The following is a 17,266-nucleotide window of genomic DNA, read 5'->3' on the forward strand; positions in this document are numbered from 1 at the left end:
GTCAGGTGGCTCGAAGCCCCAGAGAGCTGACGGAGGGATATTTCCTCTCGCTTCAGCATCACACGCTGAAGTTAAATTGACACGAACTGAGTCAGGGATGCGTCGCTTCTCCGCTGAGAACTGTTGGGATCAGATTCATTTATGTGGCCGTGAAAAATTTGCGGATTTTAAGTTTTCGGTTATTAAACTACAAGAAATTGCTGTAAAAACAACAGATGGCTGAGAAAACACGCTGCCCTTTCTTTGGACTCGCGTTAATGTTGCAGCTCTCACTAAGAGCAGGATAATCCTCATTCTGTTAGCAGATGAACTCATGGATTCCTCTTTGAGCCTTTAATGAAGTACAGCAGCGATTGGTCCAGCTCCAAAAGCCTTTTTTTAAAAACATTTGAGGGTTTTTTTAGCCTTTATTACAACTTATTTAAGTTACATTGTGAGGTAGAGGTGGGTAGGTGGCACAATATGAAAGGAAGCAAAATTTAACGTGGGAAATGGTACCTGACATTAATAAATAATTTGTTTGGGTGAACTAAAGAAAAAAGTTGTAGTTCAGCCTTAAACTCGCTTGCAGACATCCCCACTCGCAGCAACGTTGGCCTTATTTCTGCTCCCAAGTGTCCAAAGAAACCCTGCTCTCACACAGACCTGATTCAATTTTTCTTTTTAAATTGTGGATGCAAGAAAAGAAACATGGATGTAAAACTACACGAAGTATGTATGAACTGTGACCACATGACTCAGCGTGACAGCCATGCTTCGGATCGCCAAACTGACCCCACACATGCGCATCCACCCACATGCAGACAGATGTATGAATCAGATCTTCTGGCAGGGGTCAAAGGTGAGAGCAGGTTTTTGGATCGGCAGACTTGCGAGTGTTGGGTTAAGCCCAGCCGGGGTGAATCCACTTAGCTGTGTGTGTGTGTGCACGTGTGTGTGTTTGAGTGTGTGTGGTCACGTTTCCTGAGCGCCTGCCAACCCTGGTTGTCCCCTGAGCTTTGCCTCCACTGCGACACGATCTGTCACTTTATTCCGGCCGAGCCGCGTCAGCAGAACGCGCTGCCGTGCCCGGCGCCCCCTACATCCACACACGTTACACCTGGAAATCCACCAAAGGCAGACTGTTGCTGTGGCGGTCGCTGTGCTGGACTTTAGGATTGTAAAATTCCAGCAGATTTGCTGAAATCTGTCGTATTAAAAGCATCCATCCTGCAGGGAAAAGGGAAACATTCATGGAAGTCGTCCAAGATATTTTGCAGTCGGTACACTGTAAAAAAATTTGATAAAGAGCAGAAATCAAGGATCCTTAATGTTTCAGGTTCTTAAGGATGAATTGCACAGTCATGCTTCACATTCCTCAGCCATTTCTGCAAGAGGCTGAGCACTGCAATCATTAAACGTGATGAACGTCTGCAGATTCTAACGGCGCTGTCTTTCTTTGCCCCACAGATCCACTCTGCTAAGCAGGGTCTAAACCTCTGAAGAAACCAGAATAACGTCAAACCCAACAAGTGAGCCCGCGTGCCCCGTCAGCATCGCTGTTGTCCAAGCAAAGTATCCCCGTGTTGGAAGGGAAACGACAATCTCTGCTTCAGCTGGCGAGGACATTTGTGTCCCGCCCCAGCTCTGCTTTTCCTTACCCTCTTGCTCTTTGTGCTGTACATTTCAGGACAGCTGTTTTTCATCTCTTTGTATGACTTTATAGTCTTTGTTTTATAAAGAAACAATACAAACCCTCACAGTTTAAAAAAGAAAAAAAAGAGCACCTGTGAGTGTTAACAAAGTTGGGGCTGTTGTTTCCCCGCCTCTTTTATTTTTCTCCCCACTAAAGCTACAAAGTTAGCTGCTGGTTGGCTAACGCAACAGAAACGCTACTCTGGGTTCCACAAGCCAGCGTTCTCCGTACAGAGAACCCAAACCTTAACCTATAACACTGTTTACCATTAAGCTAGCCATTATTTTACTGTATCAGATCCAAGTATCTTTCACTTCATGTTTCTGAAGCTTTTGTTGTGACGTGAGGAAAACAAGAAGGCACTGGCTGCGTTTGAGAAAAGATGTAAAAGTCGTTTTTCTTGTTTGTGTTGTGTAAAATTGAGATTTTCTGAAGCAGGAAGTAACATTTCATTTGTCATTTGTCTTGACATGATTAAGGTTCCAGTATGCTTCAAAGGAACTGCAGCATCAGTAAGCTTCAGGAGTTTTGGATGCTTTGAAATTTGCCTTTGAAGCGTACAGAGGCCTTTAGCAGTGAGCTAAAATGGGGGTGGGGGTGGGGGGTCATGTCTGTTTCTTATTGTTCCCAGTTATCTGTGCTGAAATGCTCCTCTAGACTCTCATTCATACTTTCCTTTTGTTCCTGCGCCACCTTGCTCTCGTAGAAAAAAATGTGTCGGTGCTGCCCCCTGGTGGTCCGGTCAGAAAATAGCTGAATAATGTGAACTGAGGCTTTCTGGTTAAATTATGTCCATTTTGTTTTTATTTTTCATAATAAAGTACATTTCCTCTATGTTTTATTTATACATTTGCGTTATCTCCTCATGCCAATATTTACGCTTATTTTATTGTTATTTAATTTTGTACTAGGTACATAACGTGCATAAGTAGTCCTGACTTTAATATTTTTATATAAGTTTGTATTAGACACTTATTTTACAAGGTACTAGCTCAGCGTATGACGTTGAATATTTTTTGACTGATGTCCGCTTTGCCTTGACTGCTTCTCCCTCAACGCACAGTGCTGTTGTAGTTTATTGTGTACTTACTGTATGTTCCTTTCTCTCTCCCCGTGCTCATCGTTTGTATTTGGACTGTTACAATGGAATAGAGGAATGTTTATGAATGACTTAGTTGTGTTTAAAAAGAGAAAAGTTAATAAAAGGCTTAAATTTATCAGTGACTTCTGTGGGTTTGTTTTGTTTCTGGAAAATGCATTCATGACCACAGACTGTATTGAAAAGATGGACATAGCCAAGCTCGCATTTCGATGTTCTGAAACATCTTGTGCACAATCTGATGGTTAGAGACAAGGTAACCAAAGCCCAAAGCAAACACTGCTTTGTTGTCCATTTAACTTTAAATTGGATGATCATTTCCAAAATAAATATTGGGTTTAATCATAACTGAAACTATCACTTGAGGCCATAAAAGTTAAAAAAAGAAGAAGAAGAAAACTAAGAGGATCATTTTCTTATGTACGTCTATAAAATCTGATCTTTTTGCCACCTGCTGGCCACCAGAAATAATGCAGGTTTAAGTCACTTCCACTTTGGCCTCACTTGTACACGTCCAGCAATGAGACAGCACAGCTTACAGGTTCACTTACTCACTTTGGAGTTTCTTTCTCAGGTGGCCGAGGCCTCGCCGGGTACCCTAAAGTAAGAAATAAGAGTAAAACGTTGGTCTTGTCACTATTCTCACTCTGAAAACTCAGTATTAAGAGCATTGCGTTTCTTCAAATAAAATCAAGTTTCTTTTTGTATGCATTAGTATCATTTCATAATACAGATTTTTTTAAAAAAGATATTTACCAATTACTTTCCACAGAGTAATAATGGGGTAATGTTAGGGGTAATAATAAGTGCTATAAAACGAAGGCTAATGTTCAGAGTTGTGATTTTTTTCACTTTAGTATTGTTGGTAGTCACATAAGAGTCAGCAGTCAGGATGAGCACAGGAGGCAGCACTGCTTAAATATTTATCATCATGAAAAGTTCTGTTCCTTGAGTTATGGTGCTGCTCTTGTGCCACCTTCATATTATTATTATTATTATTATTATTATTATTATTATTATTATTATTATTATTATTATTATTTTAAATGATCAATTTTGGTGGCATCTCCAAGTGCACTTTGAGAACTGGTTACTACATAGGGTTACTATCAGAAGTTCAGATCAGTTCTGGGGGTCATGGTGGACAGACGCTTTGGGATTCAGCTTCTACTAACGGGTGAATTTCATGCTCTTCCAGCGGTCAGTAAGAGAGTTTCACCTTCAGGCCCTGCAGTTATGTGGTACAATGTGGTAAATAATAAACTGAACTAAAATAAATGTTGGTGCCATATTTTTGGTACCAGGATGACTCCAGTTTGGTGGAAAACTGTCGATTCTCTCGCCTGAGACGACATGAATTTTTTTCGAAGCAGATTTGTCACCTTAGGGAATGAACAGGTGTATAACTGATGACTACATTTCTACTTATGCTTGTTGGCTTCTTCTTCGTTATTTTTGCAGAATCTCAAACCAACTGTTCCCGGGAAGGTGACAGTAAATGTTCACATTAAACTCAAACCAGCACCTCGTGTTTTTCCCCCCTGCACATCTAATCTAAGCGTAATGTAACGCACATTTACACGCACATATATTTAAGACGCATATTATCGCTCTCCTTTCAAACGTCTTTACAAAATTATAAAACAATCAAATATTGCACAAATTATTATAACCTAGTAATATTCAAGGGACTGAGTTAAGAAACAAAAAAGCTAATGTGCTTCTGATTTCTGCTCTTTACTTTGGAATTTGTACAAGGAGACAGAAAATAGGAATACATATTTGGCTCCATCTAGTGTCCAAACTAAGGAAGTACAGCTGACAATGAAAGGTACTTTGTGCGCTTAAAAAAAATCCCTGGATGACATACTCGGCATTTTTTTTTCTACTCAGATTCTCTCCCCTCCCCGCCCCCATCTCGTTTTACTATTAACAAAAAACGAGCCAATCCATTCACTATAATGTTTAAAATGAACAAAGTGCCCTAAAGTGTAGTTCAAATGGCATTTTAGATCACAGTGTAAAATGGTAAATGGCCTGTATTTGGATAGCGCTTTACTCAGTCCCTAAGGACCCCAAAGCGCTTTACACAACCAGTCATCCACCCATTCATTCACACACTGGTGATGGCAGCTACATTGTAGCCACAGTTGCCCTGGGGCGCACTGACAGAGGCGAGGCTGCCGGACACTGGCGCCACCTTCTGACCACCACCAGTAGACAAACATGGGGTTAGTATCTTGCCCAAGGATATTTGGCACGCAGCCAGGAGGCAGCCTGGGATCAAACCACCAACCTTCTGATTAGTGGCTGACCTGCTCTGCCACCTGAGCTGCAGCCACCCACAACAGTGTCCCATCACTCAGTGATGCAGACAGATTCAGACAGTGCAACATACAGAAGTTGTTTTTTTTATTAGTGCCTAAATGCATCATGTTAGATGTGATTAAAGTAGAGCTAAAACACACAATGCTGCATCAAAAACTATTAAACCACAGCGCTTATTATCACTATGATGACATTACACTGTGCTGTGCTACACATGACAAAAGAAAAAAAAAACTAAAGAGAAAATTTCCAGTCTTGACCAGATGTAATGAGTAACAAGATTTTCTTTCTCCAAATAATCCAACACTTTGCTATGGAGTTTAAAAATATGGGATTGTTGCCTTTTACGTTTAGACTATACTTATGTTATTATGTTTCACGTGACACGAGTAATACTACAGAGGAACATTTTAAATTTAGCCCCATGTAATTAATGAACACGAGTTATTAGGTAATTAAGCTGTATGAACAGTTATTAACAGTAATAATGTGAATAAAGTTAAACTTAAATACTCACTTTGCTGTCGTTCAAATGTACTAAGCTTTATGTTTTTGTTTGGTTGTTGGTTTCATGTGGTTAACATTAACACACACCTGATTATTAATCTCTGTCTCTCTTCCACAGCATGTCTTTATCCTGTCTTCCTTCTCTCACCCCAAACAGTCCCAGCAGATGGCTCCGCCCCTCCTTGAGCCCGACTCCGCTGGAGGTTTCTTCCTGTTAAAAGGGAGTTTTTCCTTCCCACTGTCGCCAAAGTGCTGCTCACAGGGGGTCATATGATTGTTGGGTTTTTCTCTGTATGTATTATTGCGACTGTTGTTGTGATTTGGCTGTATAAATAAAATTGAATCAAATTGCGTTATTACGCATTTATAAGCAAATTACATTTTTTTGTAGCTACCAGACCAAAAGGGAGAACATCACCTCTTTTAATAATTAACTATAATAATTTTTGCTGGAGTCTCACGTGAGAACTATGCATTATTAATGTATGAACCTTTTCATATAGGAATATTAACCTAACAGTTACTTATTGACAGTTTAATTCAATGTTATTTATACGGTACCTTAACATATATGGATTTATATTGTAAGGTAATGACCCCAACAGTTTGCAACATATTGTTGCAGTTTGAGTAAATGGTGTTTTCTGCAAGTCTGTGACTTTAATATTCAATAGAATATAAAAACCATTATGATGTTATGACCAAAACCAGTTTGCATTTTGTGAAAGAGATATCAACTGAAGTTGAATCAAGGCCGAGCTGTACTTCCATTTGATGCAAATTTGCTCCACTAGATGGTGCAATGTCCCCTACAATCTTTATTTATCGAGGCAATAAGAACACGTGCGTATTTGTAATCGCACCCCAGGAAAATCAATGATTGTTTAGGAAATGTTAAAGAAATATAAAGTTAAGATCAGCAGTGCACATGTGAACCCATTTGAGCTGACCCTGGTAAAGTGTTTTTTACATTCTTCATTGTGTAATTACAAAGATAGTATTAGTATTTTGTACTTTTAACCTCCTGTGAGATTATGAAACACTGTAAACAACAACAGGAAACTCATAACTACAGCTGGTGAGGATGACCCAAACACCACACGTTCCTGCTGTGAGGCCACAGGCTTTAAAAGCAGAGTCCCAATACTGCCAAAATATTCAATAATAACACAAAGTGAGGATGAGTCCTGCCAGAGTGCCCTCAAGCAAGTTGTTAACGCCCTACTCCAGCACAGGGAGGAGGTGTATATCAGCTAAACGCCTTTATTGTGAAGCTGTTTGCTCATTCAGAATACGTCCTCACATCATCAGCCGGCCTCTGAGATTCCTCTCAGGTTCAGGTTGGGAGTCAGTGACCTGGATTATTATTTTGCTGTGACCCGAGTGCTGCAGATGAATCAGCTTTGGCCACCTGCCATTATTGTTCTGTGCCCGTCAATGGAATCTGCTGCAGGCGAGGCTGCTTCATGCACAAACACACTAGGAAAACCAATTAATCATTTGCTGGTGTGAAAGACTGCAGTTTCAAGTCTAGACTTTAAGCTAGACAGACAACACGGCCGCACAGAGACCAAGAATATGAGCCTGTACTTACACTCATCACCTGATGAATCCACTCAAATTATTTTTGTTGTATTTCTTTATCGCTGTGCTATTTAAAATTGTAACAACAGCATTGAAAACAGTAACAATTCCAAAATCTGTTCTTTTCAATATTTCCCCCTGAAGCTTGTGGGAAAGTGGGACAGCCGAGAGACAAATATTTTCCTTCCTTGTAGCTGCTGTGGACCATATATCAGACCTGCACCACAGGTGGTCAGAAACATGACTAAATCATAATATAGCTGGTGCATATCAGGGTATCAGGTGCTGTTTTTGCCTCTTGCACCACTGCCCACAAGTGGACAAAAATACTTAACGCATCTTTAAAGTGAGCCAGTGCAGACAAATATGTGAAGTGCTAAAGCCAGGGGCGCCTCCAGAATTTTACATAGGGATGGCATATGGGGCCCACTAAAACAGGTATATTAAACTTATTACCAACATAGGACAGTAGTGCTAGGGGGGCCACTGGTGGGGGGCAGCAAATTTTGGGGCTTGGTCAGTGCCCCCCATGCCCCCTCCTTGGTGGCGCCCGTGACTAAAGCAGAGCTTAATCGTAACACAATAAGATGATTTATCTAACCAATATCTAATTTGGTAACATCAGCTAAAGAGGCGAATATCAGGCAGCATAACCATCATAGCGAAGTAGATGTGATTGTAGAAACACGCTCTGTGATACAAAACACAAAAACATGATTCATACTTAAATGAGGAAGCTGATGACAACTCAGACATGTTTCTGTCCACTACAACAAGCCACACGTTTCACTGTGTGCAGATTTCTGTTCTCTGCCCAGAGTCCGAGCTGACCAGGCTGCTTCTTCTACCTGAAACCAGGCATCTAAACACGTGGATGTATGTTTTAGAAAAAGTACAGCGTTTTAATGTCGACATGACAGTAATGTAACTGTTCCGTTTCCTTCATGGAGTCAATTCTTTCATTTTCTGTTTGTTTGTAATCTTAATCTTAAAACCGGGAGCAAACTGGAGGAAATGACAACGATTATTGGCGCGTCTCTCAGAGACGTTCAGCGTCTGTATGAAATGAGTCACTTCTCAGGACTCCTGAGGCGTAACATGCCGACGTTTTGTCACGTCCCGCGGCGTTCCTAAGGAACGCGAAAGGAGACCTTCGGCGTTCTTATGGTACGCGGTTATGGCCGAAATCCAGTGCAATGACGCTCCCGCGGTAATAGACGTTCCAGCCCTGTATTCCAGCCCTAACCATAACCTTTTTCCTGACCTTAACCAGGACTTTAGTGATGTTAAATAGCGTGTTTCTAAGCGATTTGAAGAAAAAGGGCGAACATGTGTAGATTGAGTCCATACGGTTCTCATATTTCCTCATTTTTCCGAGGTCGTCATTTAGGAACGTGGTGGGTAGCCGAAAACGTAATATGTTGACGATTTGTCACCTAGCGTCAAATGTTACGCTTTGGGAGTGAGAACGTGTTGCAGGAGCACTGAGCATCCTTTTGGAGCCTCCGCATCCTTTACTTGTTGAATTCCAGATGCTTCCATCAGGGTGAATCTTTTGGCATCTGTTCAATCTACTGTTATGTTTTCAAAATAAATTTGGAACATTTCATGGTTCATGGTGACAACAAAGTACACACATGTAATGTGTTGAAATAAATTGGTTGACTCTCAGGGCTACACATTTCACTTCTTCACCAAACTCTTTTTGATTGGCCTTCCGTAATTTTAAGGAATTTACAATTTAATGAATCAATTTATTTAATCACTTTAATTAAAGCTGTCTGATAAATGAAAACGATCACGCTTTAAAGTGGTTGCTTTTTGCCCAGATAAATAACTTAAATGTAAAATTAGAAAATCACAGTTGTTGTTTTTTTAATTGTTCGGGGTCAGCGACGCACATCAAGTAATCAATATATTCGGTGTAGAAACGACAACGTCGCGGTTGACGTCATTCACACCTGACCTGGCAATCACACCCGGTCGCCGCACGCGCGTGCGAGAACGCGCCGCACAGACCGTGATGAAAGCCAGAGAGAGAGAGAGAGAGGGAGGAGAGGATGCGAGCAGGTGGAGCGCCTCTCTGCTGATGCGCGGATCCACGGACGCGTTGTTCCTTCATTTAACTCCGAAAAACCTCCGGGCTCTTCTGAAGGCTCTGAAAACTAAGCAGGTGAGTGTTTGTCTGAGACAGCGCACATTCAGGCTTCACTCCCAGCAGGAGAATGACTAGGCATTGCAAGTTGCAGGTGCGCGCTCCCCTTGGAAGGTTTAATTAGTTAAACTGGCGAGAATCAACCTTTAATGTGTCAAATCGGTGAAAGACAGCCTCTGCTCCGAGTCTGCACTGTCACACTGCTGCTTGGTAGTCAGTGTGTGAAAGAGTTGAAGCGCCAAAGTAAAGGAATAAACGGGGGTGGTTTCGAAACAGGATTACAAATGACAGCAGTATGTTTGATTTTCAGAATAAAGTGCAGGAGTGCTGCAGACTGATGTGACACCGTCCCAGCAGGAATGTGATGAATGAAGTCTACTGTATGTGTGAGGGGGCGACAACAAAAACAGGATTGTTCTCCAACATTTCTGCCCCGTGTCAGCTCTTCACTCTCTGTTGATTTCTGCACTCATGAGCTCCCCGGACAGCATTTCCTCTCACCGTGCTTCTGTCTGAGCACAACCAGAGTGACTCTTCATGTAATATAATACTTCCTGCCTTCTGAATAATAAATGGACAGGACACACTGATTGACCATTAAATACTGATTTGCCGTCTCTCTCTCCTCCCTTCCCGTCTTTCTCGTGTTCTCTGCTCTCGCGGCGTCAGCTCTTTTGTTTGAAATCTCACCTCTAGCGTCCTCAGACGGACCCTTTTAGTGCCAAATTTCATCGTGCAGTTGGAGGATGCTTTTAAATCGTAACAGCAAACTTTGACTCTCTTTTGTCTGTAGGTGCCAACATGGGGAACGGTTCGATGAAATCAAAGCGCTACAAACACACTGACGGCTGCGCGCACAAAGATCACGGCGGTGGGTTCAAAAACTCGACCCTGGATTTCCTGAGGGCCCGGGTGGAGGAGCTGGAGCGAGAGGGCAAGAGGAAGGATGAGGAGCTTTGTGTCAAAGAGCAGCAGATCAAAGGTCTCCAGGAGCAGCTGGCCAAACACACGCGAGTGCTGGCCGAGATGAGCGAGGAGCTGCAGAGTAAGTGCATCCAGCTCAACAAACTGCAGGACGTGATGAAGAGCGGAGCATCGGCGGGTCTCGCTTCGAGGCCTCCTTCAGTCAAAGCCAGCAGCAGGGGCAGCCCCAACCTCAGCATTCGCATCAAGGAAACCCTGAACAGAAGGAAAGGCGCCAAAGCCGGGGTATCTGCCGAACCCACATCAAGAACCTACGACTCCAGCGGTTTGCCAAAGTTCTCCTTTGAGAAGGCTCGGGTACCAAAGGATGCAAGGTGAGACGTGTTTGCAGGAAGGTTAAAAACATGCTGGCGAGAGAAGCCAGCTAAAGGTTCATGACACATTCAGGCTCAGTCCATCCTGGTGTAGTGGGTGAGATTTTAAAAATGCAAGCAGCGTAAAGAGGTGTGGGTGGCAAGTGAAAGGTGGGCAAAGAAGCAAAGATTTTAGCGCTAATGACGTGCAACAAAAGTCTGTTAGAAAAACAACATGATTCAGTCCAAGATTTCAAAGCTGCTGCTGAGAAAAAAACTGTCTTAATGAGGTTTTCTGCTTTTCACGGGTTCAAAAAGAAGTGACCCACACCATAGAGTCAAAGTCAGAGTGTCGAATTAAAAAATGTCCCGCTGTGTATCGCACTGCACAGTACACTGTTTATGCCTTTCCTTCTGTTTCAACACGATGAAACAGAGACAGGCCCGTAAGGAAACGCTTTCAGCAGTTTGGTGTGGAGGAACCCTCACCACAACCCAATCCAGCACCTTTGGGATGAGCCACAGGCATTTAGCACCCAGCACCAGTATTTAGCCTCATTAGTGGTCACGGGCATAAAACCTGATAGAAATCCTGAAACCAGAAGAGCTGAGGCTGTTACAGCAGCACATTAACGTTGGTTTTGGAGATGTTGAACATATAAAAGTGCATTTATATCTTGCTATGTAGTGTAGCTATGATGTAAACTCAGGGCTCCGTCCTTTCTATCATTTCAAATTGAATTTGTCTTCTTATTTTATTGACCTTTGCTCTCACTTTGTATTACAGTAGGTCCCACCCCAACAAGAGGTATATCAAGTTAGTACAGTCAGCTGAACTAAGAATGTTTCAAGGGATCAAGTCTCTAAAAGCAGAAGGACATTTAAAGGGCATGTTAGCTTGACATAATAAAAAAAAAGTAAGCCAATGAGGCAAATCGTCCTTTTCTCTTTCTCTCAAAGAGTAAGATGATGATTTGTAAAAATGTCTCAACTGAATGTTGACACCCAAAACAAGAAGATTAATTTGGCCAATCAGTCATAGTTGACCTGTCTGCCCTCTAGTGGCTGGAAGCAGGCAGAGAAATCAGCACAAGCAGGGCCTTTAATATTATTGTAGCTTCCAGGTCTGAAAATAAAAGCTACTGTTGAAGTGACCTAAACTTGCAATTCTTGTAATGGCCAGTAGGGGCAGAGCAGAAGAACAAAAAGTCTGAAGAGGTTAAAACTACAACATTTAGAGTAAATAGAAAATCATTATAGCTTCATCACCCCGATGACCCCGATGAAGGCCGCAAGCTGAAACGCGCCGGTCGTGGAATCGCTGATCTTCACACTACAACTGTTGCTGGAGATATAACCTCCAATGACCAGTAGGGGGCAACTTCACTGCCAAAAAAGGCCCCATGTATAGGAGACGGAAAACGTTACGTTTATTGTCTCAACTGCCAGTTTTAAGTTTTCCTTAGTGGATCCTTTAGTAGAACAAAGGCTGTTAAAGCAGGTCACGCGTTGATAAGAAGTCCTGTGTGAACCTGCAGTGTCAGTATTCCTCACTCAGTTGCTGAGGGTCTTCACAAACTAATGATGTAACAGTAGGTATCTCCATTTTTTATCTGCAGTCTTTGGTTAAACTGCCAAAGTACAGCATGTTGGATTTAAAGCCACTGTGTGATTTTGCTACACACACAGCAGAAGCACAATTTCGAAAACTTTCTTCGATTTATGTTCGAACTTGCATTCAAATCATAAAAGAAGCTGCGGATCACATCTGCCATCTATAGATCTCAAATCAACCTAAACTGATGGTGCCTGTCTTGTAGAAGCCACTCATAAAATGCCAGAAAACAAGAAGGCTTAGTCAGGAGCAGAGATGGGCAGTAACGCGTTACTGTAATCCGATTACTTTTTTCAAGTAACGAGTAAAGTAAGGGATTACTATTGCAAAAACGGTAATTAGATTACCGTTACTTTCCCGTAGGAACGCTGCGTTACTGCGTTACTAAAACCGTGATTTTTTTTGCGAGAATGTCTCATGACAGTGACGTAAGCGAGTGCGACGTTCGTGACAACAGCTGTGTGCAGATCAACAATGGATCATATATCGAGTGCGGAGAGAGTATGAGCGTGCAGCGTTTAAAGCGTGGAAGTACTGACCTTACTTTGAGTTTGATTCCATAAAAAGTGACAAAAACATTAGTGTCCGTTGTGCGTGGGAAGAAAACTTCTTTTTACAGCAAAAAAACCCTAAACTTCCAAACAAGCACCGAGTAGCTACGACGTAATGGGAAACTCACAGAGAAACTCGCGGATTCTTCCACTGACCGCTGCACACCTGCACCAGGGTAAACCTCCGCCTACCCCACTCCTGCTTTACAGGTGAAAATAGAGCAACAGGACCGCTAGTCTTTGACTTTATTTATTTTCTGCTGTGTTTTACTTGCATCTATTTGAAAGACTGAGTGTAAACACAAAAAATATTTTATTTTATGTGCTGGAATGTGCAGAAAATAAGTTTAAATGTTAAACAAATTTCTTCCAGTCAGAGAATGTTGCAGATAATTAAATGTTTGCTTGATGCATAAAGTTAAAAGATTAAAACTAATAAAACAAGTTTTAAAAGAGACTTTTCCATTTGATTACATTTTGTATGATGATTATGTAGAAAAAGTAGAATTGGGCTGAAAGATCTATCACTTCATCACCTATTCAGGTTGTAAATTGTGTTTTTAAAAAGTAACTAAGTAATTAATTACTTTTGAAAATAAGTAATCAGTAAAGTAACGGGATTACTTTTTGGGGGAAGTAATCAGTAATTAGTTACTGATTACTTTTTTCAAGTAACTTGACCAACACTGGTCAGGAGGAACCGTGGGCCATGATGCACTGCTCTCCTGAATACCAGTTTGGACCTTTTGAGATTCTTTGGTAATCCACGCTGATTAGTCAAAGCTTCCACGGAGACTCGTATTTTGTTGTCTCATTAAATCAGACTGCATAAGTTTATCAATAGTGCTGTGATCACTCAGAGAGGACGCTGCCTCTATCACAGTGATGTGATGTGGATGCTGCTGCTCACTGAACAGCACAGAGGGAGGTGTGCCTCATCCCAACAGTGAAAGAGCCCAACACTAGGAACGTTTTTAAAAATTAAAAAATATGGTAAAGAAGGGGGGGTGTGAAAGGTTTCCGAGTCTTTAGGTTCAGACGCTAACTTGGCAACAATAAGCTGAACTGAGCATCTCTGCTGAGACTGGTTGTCAGAGAGCAGTGAGACAGCAATGTCAGTGTGTCCAAAATCCCCAAACCTTTGTGTTAGAAAAACTTGTCTGAAACCTGAATATCAGCAGACAGTCATTAGGCATGACCATGCAGCACACGTTGAGGGACTGAATGGCAGGTTGGCAAATCCAAACCAGTGACCAGCAGTCATGAAAAAAAAAGTTACCCACACCGAGGTGAACTGAAGCTCGATCATCACTGCTGTGGGAGGGAGAGCAGACGGACACTGTGGAAAAGATTTTCACCCACTTCAAAGTTAGGAGTTATACAAACATGACTTTCTGCTTTAGTCACACAAAAATTCATCATGATTATGTTTTATAAATGAAGCCACCAACCTAAAACCTTCTAAATCAAACCTGCTGCACAGCTGCGCAGCTCTGCTTCGGTGCAGCTCTGCTTCGGTGCAGCTCTGCTTCGGTGCAGCTCTGCTTCGGTGCAGCTCTGCTTCGGTGCAGCTCTGCTTCGGTGCAGCTCTGCTTCGGTGCAGCTCTGCTTCGGTGCAGCTCTGCTTCGGTGCAGCTCTGCTTCGGTGCAGCAGCTTTAATCCTGACTGGCTGCCACCCAACAGTCTTTAGCTTTTTTCTTATAAATCTGTTTAAAGGTCATTTTGAACTTTGATAAAAGCATTTTTTTAAAAGTTGCCTTTAACATTGCTTTGGTTGTCCATTATTTATACGTTCATATGAAAAATGAATGAGCTAGTTTATATATGGATGCACAGATACACACGCGCAATATAAAGAAGCCAGATAAACATTTGGACGCCACCTTCCTCAGGAAGGAAGCGGTGCCTTTATAATCATTAGGTTTAGAAATGCACTTGAAGGTCGATAACACTTTTATGTATGAGAGCTGCTCATTGGCTGAGCGTGCAGACTGCAGCGGACTGTAAACGAGCACGATAAACGTGATAAGTGTGCTCTAGTTGAGCTTTCCATAACCTATGCTCTATTTTCAGACTGTTAGCTAAGCTCACTGCAGATGACTGATGTGGACCTCAGAGGGCATTTCTATCAAACTCTTTAAGACTTCCTGCCCATTTTATTCAATTTTACACTTGATAAGAGTGAATGTAGCACAATAATCTGATATCAAAGGCTCCAAAAAGCCCATGTGAGACAATTTCCCACAACTATGAAACTTTGTTTCCATCAGCGTGCTGTCTGTTGAGATTTCTGTGGAAATTAGAAACAGAGGCAGATGTTTCAGATGAAGCAGCTTTATCAATCTTCAAATAATACCTTTCCCTTAAAAATAGCTTTATCATCTTTGTAGTGCCGTTTATTCTTAGACACCAAGTCTGTGCTTCAGGTTAAACGTAACGATGTCATCTTCAGTGGCGCTGATCTCATTTGGATCAACAGCAGTCAATCCAGATACTTCATGCATCATCAATATGATCGTTTCCCTTTCATTTTACTGACCACGTAACAGATGCCACCCATGTTTCCTCGGCTCCTCTGATTTGGCGTTCGGCCGCTTTTGTTCTTAAGCGGTTTAAATAAGAGCAAATGCAGCAATTTCCGAGCGATTGAGTCGTGTTTTGCATTTGTTTCGGTGGTCTGGAAGAGTGTACAGAGATGCTTTGTGATCAAACCCAACTGAGACCAACAACTAAAACGTGGGACCCACCTCACCCCCCCCTCATGTGCCATCATTTACTGCACACATAAGTAGCTCAGGCACAAGCAAAACAACTTAAAAGGTCTTTTAATGAACGCATGAAGTGTTGTTAGATTTCCAGCATGAAAGTAAAATAGATTTTTGTCATCGTGAGCGTTCCTCAGATCGTACAAGCCGAACGCAGAGCTCTGCAGCGAATAAACAATAGCACGCAGAGTCTCCCTCCCTCTCAATGCGATCCTCATGTTTAAAACATGTGTCGCTAATAAGCCCGGCATGGATTATATAACCAAAACGAATGTAAATGAGGCCGTCTGGTACCCTCATGTAGGCAGGCTTTGATACGCAACACTTGTGTGAATGACGGTAACATGTTGGAGGGTAATGACACAGCTAGGTGGGAGGAAAGGATGTTGGCTGAAAAATAAAGGGCTGCGTGTCAGCTGCTTTCTTTTTACGAAGCCCAGAGTGATAATTCATCACACACGATAAGGTGGATAAACAGACCACCCGGCTCTCGCACCCCGACTCGCTCTCGTGATCTATAGTCAGCATTCAACCGTGCCTCCTAACCTTTTCACAGCTCCCCAAAGGAGATGATGTCTTCGCCGTATACATCCCCTCGCTGCAGCTGTTCAAATGCACGTCGGTGAACTTTGGCAGCTCGTGATGATTTTACGTTTTCCCCAATTTTACTCGATCTGTTTTCAGGAGGGAGCCCCGGGGCTGCGAATACTCATCATTTCACAGGAGACAAAATATTTAAAATGTGGTGAGTAATGTGGATGTGGGAGTCCTGCCTGACGGATCAGTAACTCACCGTGTAAGTGGAATCAGTGGTGGGAGAAGGACTTCAGCAGAGCGAGTAAAGCAGCTCACTTAAAGTGACCCCGTCCGTGGCTGGTTATCTGTCCAAGTCACTTGGGTGTGGAGAGGCTGCAGAGACATTAAGACCTGGTTACATTATAACAATAAAAATTCACAAACTTTGTTTAGTCAGATGTCACTTGAGATGATTTATTATCGCAGAACGATGCAGTCAGAGTTTGGCATCTTACCTTCTCTACAAACATGATACACATATGAACCGGAGAGTGATGAGTACGTGGCGACTCGAGTGGTCTGGCAGAGCTGGTTTGCAATCTTTGGGTCGGTTTCATCAATAACTATTTTCTTTCCACACATGTCACTGTGCAGATGTAAGCACCCATCACTGCAGACAGGAAGTTCATGCTTGTGCCAGCTGTAGATCAACAACAGGAATCAGCTGGCACAAGCATGAGGACAGAAAGAAAATAATTCCTACGTTAAAGTGATCACAACAAGGTTTTTGCATAACTACAAGAGTCTTTTCCTTATCTGACTGCACTTACTTCACATCATCAATGAGGCTAAGAGCCACACAAAGGTGGTTTTCAACTCAAGTCAATCCAGGGATTTCCAATCTAGACATGAGCACGTTCTCTCGGGTGATGTTTGCAGCATATGCAAGAAAGAAAGAAAGAAAGTCTAATTTCAGTTTATTGCATCAAGAAAGCTGTAATGTTTTAAGCACATCTGCTCTTCAGATACCCATATGGAAAAGATATATAAATCTTATAAAGTTTTTATCTGTCTTGTATGAAACTTGTATGAAAAGCATATAAGAGTGAAAACACATATAAGATCCCTTGAAAAATTATATAATGAAACTTGTATGTTTTGGATACTTACTAAAAAAAATATATGAAAGTAAT

General features: G+C 42.0%; 2 protein-coding genes and 1 long non-coding RNA gene across 4 annotated transcripts in view; 2 read left to right on the plus strand and 1 right to left on the minus strand.

Moving 5' to 3' along the window:
• The window catches only part of rasgef1ba (RasGEF domain family, member 1Ba), a 142,142-nt gene extending 139,250 nt beyond the window's left edge, over positions 1–2,892 (plus strand). For both annotated transcript variants that reach the window (XM_085180304.1, XM_085180305.1), the window contains one exon: positions 1,450–2,892. In XM_085180304.1, the coding sequence (XP_085036430.1) occupies positions 1,450–1,474 (25 nt within the window). In that variant the 3' untranslated portion in view covers positions 1,475–2,892. The remainder of the gene's footprint in view (positions 1–1,449) is intronic.
• LOC146506184 (uncharacterized) overlaps positions 1–17,266 on the minus strand; it is a 351,963-nt gene that overhangs the window by 138,021 nt on the left and 196,676 nt on the right. The window lies entirely within an intron of this gene.
• The window catches only part of prkg2 (protein kinase cGMP-dependent 2), a 42,125-nt gene continuing 34,047 nt past the window's right edge, over positions 9,189–17,266 (plus strand). The window contains exons 1-2 of the mRNA XM_085180301.1: positions 9,189–9,366; positions 10,142–10,646. Coding sequence (XP_085036427.1) covers positions 10,150–10,646 — 497 coding nt within the window. The 5' untranslated portion in view covers positions 9,189–9,366; positions 10,142–10,149. The remainder of the gene's footprint in view (positions 9,367–10,141; positions 10,647–17,266) is intronic.

Source organism: Neolamprologus multifasciatus, chromosome 12, assembly GCF_963576455.1.
Source record: "Neolamprologus multifasciatus chromosome 12, fNeoMul1.2, whole genome shotgun sequence".
Lineage (NCBI taxonomy): Eukaryota > Metazoa > Chordata > Actinopteri > Cichliformes > Cichlidae > Neolamprologus > Neolamprologus multifasciatus.